Source organism: Chelonia mydas, chromosome 8, assembly GCF_015237465.2.
Source record: "Chelonia mydas isolate rCheMyd1 chromosome 8, rCheMyd1.pri.v2, whole genome shotgun sequence".
NCBI lineage: Eukaryota > Metazoa > Chordata > Testudines > Cheloniidae > Chelonia > Chelonia mydas.
Genome location: NC_057854.1, coordinates 24,170,027 through 24,180,508, shown reverse-complemented (window position 1 = coordinate 24,180,508; position 10,482 = coordinate 24,170,027). Strand labels below are relative to the sequence as shown.

Genomic DNA, 10,482 nt, shown 5'->3' with positions numbered 1-10,482 from the left:
GGGGCGGAGGTTCCGGGGGTGGTCAGGGGACAGGGAGCAGAGGGGCGTGGATGGGACAGGAGTCCTGAGGGGGACAGTCAGGGGCAAGAAGCTGCGGGGGTCAGATAGGTGGAAGGGGCTGGGCCACGCCTGGCTGTTTGGGGAGGCACAGCCTCCCCTAACCAGCCCTCCATACAATTTTTGAAACCCGATGCAGCCCTCAGGCCAAAAAGTTTGCCCGCCCCTGGCCTAGAAGGACCAGGAGGTGATATGGGTGAATAGGGAGCCAGCAGGCCAATTAAGAAGGCTTACCTGCTTCCTTTGAGGGTAGTGCTGGGATGAAGGAGCTAACTCAGAACCCCAGAGCCAGGCCAGGTTTGGTCCAATCTGGTCCTTGGCTTATAGCACTGCAGCCACATGTGTGTCTTTTATTTTTGTTTGCCCATTTAAAAGAACGGATAGCCAGATTCTAAGACAGTTATGAGTTAACCATTTAAGGATTGTATGCTGAGCTTATAGTACAGACCACCCTCGTCTGGACCAGTTGCTACTCCTTGTAAACTGAGGCAGGGAGCACCTGCCATCCCACACCCCAGTACAAGGGGGTGCAATAGTGGTGAGTGGAACTACTTACAGCACCACTGTCTAGTTCCTACTATTCCTATTTAAATGGTTCCCGTCTTATAAAAGCAGTGTATATGGAGTAGTAATTATGAGCAGGATTGTTCCTCCTTTAGAAAATGCAAGGGAAAATTAACTACTTCCCTTAATTTCTTTTAATTTGAGCTACATATGCTCAAGTGTCCAAGCAGATACACAGATGCAACTGCTGTTCACCCTGCACAGGTAAGAAAGAAATCCCACTGAAGTCAGATGAACAGAATTTGGGCCCATACTATACAGAATATAAATGGGTCAAAACCTGAGAGCTCAACGTCAGTTGTGAAGGCGCTAATACTTTATTTCCAAGTTTAGATAAGTTTCATTGAACCAACATATAGCTTAAAACACTGTAATCAGGGGGAGCTGTAGGTGTCAAGCACATTTTTTCAAAGGCATTTGAAAGGATTTGTTTCACAGCTTATGTTTAGATTGAGTTGTTTTAACTAAAACAAAGTTAAATACAAAATTAAGCTTTTTTCAATTCCAGTTTAGCTTTCCCTTCACCTTTATACATTTATATTTTATAAACAAGGCTGTCCAAAATTATTTTGAAACCTGTGGTAGATTACTCACAGGGGGTGTGTATTATTAATATAAACGTGTTTGTAAAGCAAAAATGACTACAGTTACACAAGCCAAATATCTACTTTAAAATACAAATAACCTTTGGGCCCCTGGAGTGCAGTTTGTTCTTTGTCAAGTAAATATATTTACAAATTATAAAATACAAAGTTGGGGGGGTCTGTGTTTAATGAAGATATTGTACGGAGACTAAAAATGGGGAAAGCTTTCACAATTCTGGTTTCAGAGCAAATGGGAAATAATTCAGTACACTTACAAGTACATTCAAACATGCCAGTCTGTTGCCTCTGGAATAAAATAAACTGCATATAATGACATCTCTGTGTGTCGGCTGCAATTACTATATTAGCCCAAGTGTACTGAGCATGAAACTTACTCCACCCACATAAAGTACATACAGGTGGAAGCTGGAATTGAACTAAGGATCTGACCTAGTGTTAGCTGTCTGGTTGCCAGACCAGGAGAAGCTACATGCCTATTAAAATAGGAGGAAAGTAGACAACTAAAGCCAGATCCTAAGATGGTGTAAATTGGCATAGCTCAAGTGAAGTCAGTGAAGCACGGAGAACTTACAAGAGCTGAAAATCTAGTCCCTGAATATTAACTCAGTGATAAAGAAGTTTGGTTTAGATGAAACAAGAAATCCTTTGCAATGCTTAAATCTATGAACAGCACCTAATCCCATTCATTTTAATTCCATTTAGTTTAACAACAGTTTATTATAAATGTGGGAGTTCTTAGTTTATTTCTACTGCATGTTGTTCTCAGTGCCTACCAGTATCCACTGGGCTTGCTAGAAAAAAGGCTCAGGTTTTATTTCATTGGGTAAGTTCTCTCCAATTACATTCTTAAATAACAAGGGTAATGGAGATGAAGGGTGGGTATATAATAAAATGTCAGAAAGCAAAGAAATATGTAACATAAATACTACAACAAAGACTAGACCTTTCTTTGTTACAGGAGTGTGAATCAAATTGTAAATACCTTCAAATCTAATGGGGATGAAAGTGACACCAAACTTGCTGGTAGTACTTATCTGTGTATTGGCAAGATAAAGTGCAATATCCTAATTTACGAGATCAGATTCATAAGCAATGGTTTACATGTCCTGTTCCATTCTGCGTGGCATATGGTTTTGGATTTTTTTTACAACAGTGTATGAATCTTCATTTAAAGTTTACATTTAAACAAGATGATAAAAACAAGGATACAAACAAATGTGCAGCATTCATCATGAAAACCGGATAGGGTTCAGCCCTCTTTGACAGGACAGCTCAACAGATATTAGGTGTAAATTGACAACAGCCCTATTGACTGCAATGGAGCAGAGCCTACTCACGCTAGCTCAGAATCAGGTTTTCATTAGTACCCTTAAAAGTACTTAAGGGAGATGTTACAAGGAATCTCAATTTTGATTCAAGATTTACCTTCAAACATTCATAATAGAATTAGAACAAGTATAATACTCAGTCCTAAACCATTTAACAAAATAAGAACTTGAGCTTGCACTCTGAATCAACACCTTAGAACTTTGCGTAGAGTCTGTCCCTTCAAGCGGCCAAGAGTCTACATTTCCAGATGGTGTCCCACATAAAGACGTGATATTTTACATTTACAGCAGGCAGAGATAGACACTCATCCTCTGAAGTCACTGAGCTCTACAGGACGGCCAGTGATTTGTCAAAGCGGTGTTGCGTATATCAGTTGGGCTGGTAGTCATTCCGAAGATGCATTGCAGTGGGTTCAAAAAACTGGAAGAAAAGATACAAGGGAAATTTCAGTCATGTGCTGCCAACAATGCAGTCAATCAACAACACAACTTAGCTATTGATTCCCAGCTGCCTCAGCAGGCTTAAACCAGCAACACATTGTAAGGGAGAATCTTCTCAGGATTGGAAACAATGTTCACTACTGGGATCAGCAAAGCTGAATTCTAAGTATGCATGCTAATGACTCTGGTTAGTTCTTTTGCAGTTCATTTTATTTTCCAGTGGTTAAAATGAAGCATGATATTATATACATTCCAAGGGTCAGCGAGGTTTTATGAATGTTAACATATTATACATGGGAATGGGTGACAGGGGATGGATCACTTGATGATTACCTGTTCTGTTCATTCCCTCTGGGGCACCTAACAGTGGCTACTGTCAGAAGACAGGATACTGGGCTAGATGGACCATAGGTCTGACCCAGTATGGCCGTTCTTATGTTAAACGCCTTTCCAGTTCTCACACTTCTTTCTGCTGGTCTATCCACTCTGCTGCTGCTAAAATCAATTCCTCACTCACATCTCTGTGCAGTTTCTGCATCACATTCAAACTCTACATCTTCGCCTTTAAGCCCCTACAAAGCTTCCTTCCTCTACCCCAACATGCTCATCTCCAGGTATGCGCACAACAAAAACAGCCAGAGTTACAATATGGAGGTTTCAAAAAAAAACCCACCACAATTTGGGAAGGGATATAAATCCTCATTCTTCAGGTCATAAATCAAACTCTTACTGATTGTGAAAGATGGAGAAAGATTCCTTTGGGGCAGATGTTCCCATAACTGCCCACTGCAGGGCTTCTTGCACCTTCCTCTGAAGCAGCCAGCCAATGTCAGAGACTGGACACTGGAGCAGATGGACCACTAGTCCAAATTTTTAATGGCAATTGCTATCTTTCTAATACATTATTAATTGCACTTTGGTTTTGGACAGTATGTCTCATATAGAACTGCGTGAACAAAGTTTATTTGGGGGAATTTATTATCCCTCGCATATTATTTCCAATAGTTAGGGTTATTTCAGGACTAGGGCAGCTTTCGCTGAAGCAACCAATATTTTTTTCAAATTTGTTAGATTCTCCACTCATAAATCCCTGTATCTGGCTTGTCCGTCCTGGTGGTTTTGGAATGCTGCCTCCCACTGTACTCAGCGGATGAGTGTGTGCATGCAAATACAGTTGGCACTATTCCAGTGTCATGTAGGTATGATGCGGAAGTCATATTCTGATATTTTGCAGCTAAATTAATTACAAATTGACCTTACATAGAAAGGAAATAAGTCCTCTTAAAGTAGTAGTTTTAATGCTTTGATTTTTCACATTATAAATGGTACATCCATGCTGCTGCAGTTAAACATCTGTCAGCATTTCAGTTATAAATCTATCTTTGCAGAGGCTTATAACATGGCCACCAAAATTCATTTTGGTCTAGAAACTGACATCTGTGGTTTCAGGATTTTTTTATATAAAACATTACAAACACTTCAATTTTCCTGTTACGAATTGCATGAGAGGAAAAAATCAGTGGGATTCTAAAATCACTAACTGTAAAGCCAAGCAAACAGCAGGCAGAACATTGTGTTAGCTTCATTTCACAACTCTGCTGATACAACTGTGGCCCTGCAACACCACTGCTACTCCAGCCCTGAACAGGTGTTGAGCAATAATGTCCAAGTGTGTCAAAAATACCAAACTGTGTGGTGGTTTTATGATATGGATAATTGCTATTTAGGGACAAAGAAAACTCATTTTCACTCATGATCTAGCCAAGATGTGAATCATTTCTCTTTACCCTATTTTCTTCATGAACAGAAAATTCCCCAAATCATCTTGTTTTAACTTGCATTTGCTCTTCTTTCATTTCAGAGGGTTCTGTCATTTTACTTAAATGTAATGTAGGCCTGGGCATAAGTAACTTATTTGCCTCATTTCTTAGTGAGCATGACAGGCGAGGTAAATTGATCAGTTGGGTAGAGACAGGATGTCTGCATTAGCTGAGATAAGGGGGAATTTCAGGGTACCGTTTGCAATGGACAAGATAAGCCTGGAATGTAAGATGAGGTAAAAAGTAGGTCGTGCATGCACAATGTGTGGACAGAGCATGCTGTACAGGGATTGATTCCTGCAGAGTAACCAAACCAATCCAGAAGCGTGTGATGCAGTGTATTGTTAAGAATGCATGTGTTGTTAGTGTTAGCAAAGATGTATGTAAGGAAAACTTTTGCCTATACCCACCCCCTATACTTGAATCTGATCAACTCAGCATAGCTTTGATGTATGCAAAATAAAGGAGCTTGAGTGATGAGACTGGAGTCAAAATGAGTTCTTTGGTAACCGTGTGGAAGAGGTCACAGGGGACCCCCAACATAGATCAAACTAGCAATTTTACAAAAAATTTGCTAAACTTATTTGTGAAATTCTCTGATCCAGCTGAATTGTACTTGGCACAGGACCAGTAAGGGGAAGAGGGTCTGGCATTACACCATTTATGCAACCCCCATTCCTGATGTCATGAATTATCAACTGCATAAAACAAACCAGCTTGGAAGGCTGCCAGGGTCTGTTCAAGCACCCAGAGTTCAGCTGGATTCAGTAACGTCCCAGTGCACCAACTTTCCCCAGCCATGCACCATAATTCAGATCTTAGGAGGACTGTACAACATAGGACCTGCTGTGTCAGCACTCGGCCATCAATGGATTCCTCTCTCTAGGAGAAATCCTCCAATGCTTGGATCCACTGGGTTTATCGCTGCCTTGAACAGATGGATTGGTACAAAGGAACCATAAATTTATCCTGTGGTATTCTGTGACCAATGGGCATAAATGCTCAGTTACAGTTTTTAGCTTGTTGAAGTTGATATGATTTACGTATACATTAGGACAACATTTTTCCCTTGATAATTTTGTTTGTATTTATAGTATATTTTTCCCTCGTGGCATTTTCTATTGTTCTGCATATATAAACAACATTCAGAATACGTAAACATGGGAAGGCACTTCTTTCAATATACAAAAATCTAATTATTGCATTTGTGCATTTAATATTTTTATATTTTCCTTTTTAATTGCGTTTTCCAGAATTATACTGTTCTCTAATAAGAAAATTATTTAATGATAATGATTTAACATTTATAAAGCACTGCACCTCATTATGAATCCCAAAGTGCTTTACAAATTTTATTAACTGACGCACCATGCAAACTGTACAGGGATCATTTCATTCACTGCTAAAATGCAGCCACTTATGATTTGGGCAATAAGCAGTAACTATTTGATAGTGCACAGCAATGCTTCCCAAAAGTCTAGGGGACAGATCTTCAGCTGGTGTAAATCAGCATGGCTCCATTAGTGAAACTATGCGGATTCACTCCAGATGAGGGTCTGACTCCAGGTCATAAGGTAAAGAAGAATACTGTAGCCTACTGAAATAAAAAGAAGAATTTGGGCAGACTATATAATGATCTGAATTGGAAAACAACCAAGACATCTGTGTTAACACACCTGCGCTTACAAAAAGTGCCATGGGTCTTTATTACAAGTGAACCAGAGCTCGTTTTTAAGTCTCATCTAAAAAATGGTTGGTCGGTTTCTCAGCTAGTACAAAGTAGCATCATTCCGTTGACCTTGCTCAATGGAGCTACACCCAGTTTAAATCAGCTGAGGATCTGACCCAGTAGTTCTAGCCCCACACTCTCCCCCATAAAACATACTGGAGCAATCTTGACTGACTACAGACTAAAGGGGTAAAAGTACCACTTTCAGAAACAACACCACCACTTATTGCAACACCTATTGTATGATTTCCTTAAAGGTCGTCCATTCAACTACTTATCCAGACTACCCTTGCTTAGATTATGAGATCTGACTGTACAAAGTGGATTTATTTTAAAAAAAATGCAAACACACATGCAAGCTGTTATTAATTTGTGAAGCCCAAGTGATAAATAATTAAAACTATAACTTCATAAGGTCCATATTACAGTGATCTAGATCTCCTGTCGGCCCTAATCCTGCAAAGCATTTAAGCATGTGTGTAACTTTGCTCTATGATTAGTCAAACTATTCACCGGTTCTGCAAAGCATTTAAGCACATTCATGACTGGGGACACTAGTCCCTGATAATATTACTATACAGAATGTGCCAGAGTGTTTGCACATGGAATGGATATTTGGATAATATTAAGGTATTTATTTTTTAAAAAGATGTAAATAACTGATTTTAAAAAATCTAATAAAACTGAATTGTTATATCAAAATGTGCATAGTTTGCTTCTTTTTTTGGAAAAGAAAGGCTCTATGGACCGAATGTGCCACTTCTGTAAAGTAGATGCAAGTCTACTGACTAATCTCCACTGACTTCTTATACAAGTTATACACTTGCCCAATGTAGCGAGGGTGTGAAAAGTATTAATGACGTTCAAAGATATTGTGGCAGGATTCAATTTGTTAAAACAATTTATTTCAGTAGCATATCCCTGTTTAGTAACTTTGGGCCTAATCCTGCAACTGAGTTGAATTAGCCTGTTTATATGGCCCGGGCTTTGCAGAATTCACTTATGGCTTGAGTAGAAAAGCTTAATATAGCAAAACGACTATAGGCATTTAAGGCAATAATGAAAAGTTAGTGAGATGGTATAGTAGATTATAATTCTAACAATGAATATCAAAGCCATCATTTTTCACACATGAGTAAACGAAAAGCAAAATGTAATTTACAGAGAGGAGTCTGAAAAATACTGAAACACTGACCAAGTGTCAATAGTCTCCCTTTTTGTAGTTCTGCTTTAGGATTTTTGCCATACTATAAGGCTAGTATTGAAAAGAATTTCTCAGTTGTGTGTGCCTTTTGGGAGCATTTAAAAGTGACACATGAAAAATTATTGCAGTCAGCACAATTTGAGAAGCCTTTGAAAAGTCTAGGGTTAATATTTATGGTAATATACCTGGTTCAACTTAAATTTTCCATGGCTACTGTGGGAAAACAACAATAGTCTTTCATTTTCCATACCTCAATTTAGAATTTCAGAGCGAGATCCTCATCTGGTACAAATCAGAACAGCTCCAATAAAGTCAGTGGAGTTTATACCAGTTTGCAATAGCTGAGGATCTGCCCCCCAAACTCTCATACTACCAGTTCATGTAATTATGTCTTTTATATATTTGTTTTAGGGGAACCTGAATATTTCTGATTGGTGTGTGTGGGAGAGAGAGAGAGAGAGAGAAGTATATATGTTTTCACTCTCTGTTGTGTATTCAATATTGTCCATATGTGGCCATTCTCTCTGTAACTCTCACACACAAAGCAGAGTATATTCATAACATCCAGTGCAATGTATTAGGTGGTTCAAAGACAACATGGCAACAAAGTAAACACCTCATGGTTTGTATCATTCTTTTGCCCATCTGCTGTATATAGGTGAAAGAGAGTAAATTCAAAGGAGAATTTAAGCTACTAGAAGAAAGATTTAGGGTTTTAATGACTGCCTGGAAATGATAAACTAATCATTGCAGATTATCCCAGGAGCATTTAATTTGCATCATATGCATCTTTTCCACGCCACCTAGGAATGAGGCTGGGAATACGAAGGACAAGACATTGTGCCATTTAATGCAGATAAGACTAAATCTTTTAAACAGAGTTATGCAAAGGGGGACAGGGTGTGGAGGGGTGGGAGTATGTGCCTGTGTGTATTCAAACTTTATTGCGGTAAAAAGATGCACCAGGGTTTTTATATATAGATAGGTAGATAGATATAGATATAAATTAATGATGGAACAATATTTAGAGAGTGTACAATGCAAGTGCAGCCATTTTTCCCCTACTGTTTAATGTTTAGAATGCATCTTAAACTTTCCTTTTTCTTTTTTTTTTTAGGAGACCATGCAAAATAAACTCATCATCTTAAAACAATCATAGGCTATATTAGGGTTCTCATCTCCTTCATTGCACTGCTTCAACAAATACTATACCATTCCCTGTCACACCTAGCAAGATTAAGTGATGAAAGAAATAAAATTATATATATATTTTTGCTAGGAATACAGTCTTAGACAACTGCCCCCAACCTGCTCAAAGTATATTGAAAGAAAAGGTTTTAATTTCTCCCCTATGAATAATATTACTTCCTTGTCTTCAAGACACCATTCTCACTGGCTGCTAATATGTATTATTAAAAATTTCCATGCTGCAAAGAACTGAGTAACTGAAGTTCCAAGGCTGAATTAAAAAGAACGCTGGCCCCCAAAGCATACTTCCATTCTGTAACAGTTGAATGCAATTAAACGCTAGTACTCACTTCCATAGTGTCCTTTGAAAGGTAAACAACCCAATATACCAGGTTGAATCCTGCAAATGCCACTGGAAAGAGGATCCTGGAATATTGGTCTATTTTACTAGTGCCTCCGAGTGCTGGTGGGGGAATAGATATCGGTTGACTTTGAGATGCACTATTGGATATTATGCTGGCTTCAGGAGACTGGTCCATCTGAGAGGTTGTGGAGTTCATTCGCTTCTTCAGGTTGCAATTGGAGTCAGAATGCTGTAGGGAGAAAACATTACCAGATTCTCAGCTGTGAGATTTGAGACACATGGTTGCAGTTTCTTTCAACATACTGAAATTAGGCTTCCTCCTGCCTTTCTTCTTGGTTTTCTGAGGGTTTTTTTTTTTTGTATTCCTCTTTGCACAGTTTAAAGTAGTCACAAAAATAATACACATAGACATGCTAATGGCCAGAGTCAGTCCACAGGTATATCTGTGCACCACTCTCATGACATGAAAGATACATGCAGATATCTCAGGCAATATTTGGCTCAGAGCTTTGATAGAAGCTGATAGCAGAAAAAGGTTCTACGTATAATGTTGTGCTACCATTATTATATATGGGGGTTGGGTGAGGGAAAGACAGTTGATCAGAAGAGAAACCAGAGAGAAAAGACAGATGAGAGAACACAGAAGAAAAGAGATTAAGTAGACATAAATACTTCTCTTCTACGTCAGTGCCTCAGCTTATAAGGCCAAATTCTACCCTCAGATATGCGCACACAAATCCCATTGGTTCCAACAGAAGTTGAATACAGATGGCCGAGGACAGACATTTTCTCTAAAACTAGGATTTTTTTTAGAACTGCCACCTTTTTATAGCATAATCTATGTTTAATAAAAATGAAACCCTGCTGTTTCTCATAATTTGCAGAATAGCACTGGCCATCACTGATCACTGACATCAACATCTGTTCTTCCATTGTTCCCCTTGCCAAACTACCCCTCTCCGAACCCAACCAGGCCATGAAATCCATAAAATTCAGACAGACCCACTGATGCATTCTGTGTTTGCCTTCCTTATAAAGGATTCAGACAATGCCCAATTCATTGTCAAATGTTTTCCTATCCTGCTTGATTCAGAAAGACTGAAAACAGGTTGACTGTGCTTATTAAGCATGGATGAACTCTCCTGCGGCTCCTTAACCACCAAGGAGATATCTATGCTCAGT

The 10,482-nt window shown here is 38.9% G+C and overlaps 1 protein-coding gene across 2 annotated transcripts in view; it reads right to left on the bottom strand.

Moving 5' to 3' along the window:
* Positions 1 to 1,149: 1,149 nt before the first annotated feature.
* Positions 1,150 to 10,482, bottom strand: part of GABRA6 (gamma-aminobutyric acid type A receptor subunit alpha6) — a 31,394-nt gene continuing 22,061 nt past the window's right edge. The window contains exons 9-10 of one of the 2 annotated variants that reach the window (XM_007071443.3): positions 9,287 to 9,529; positions 1,150 to 2,975 (exon numbers count right to left, since the gene is read on the bottom strand). In XM_007071443.3, the coding sequence (XP_007071505.3) occupies positions 2,925 to 2,975; positions 9,287 to 9,529 (294 nt within the window). In that variant the 3' untranslated portion in view covers positions 1,150 to 2,924. Of the gene's footprint in view, positions 2,976 to 9,253; positions 9,530 to 10,482 lie in introns of those variants that run through there. The other variant, XM_043521365.1, reaches the window with a different exon arrangement.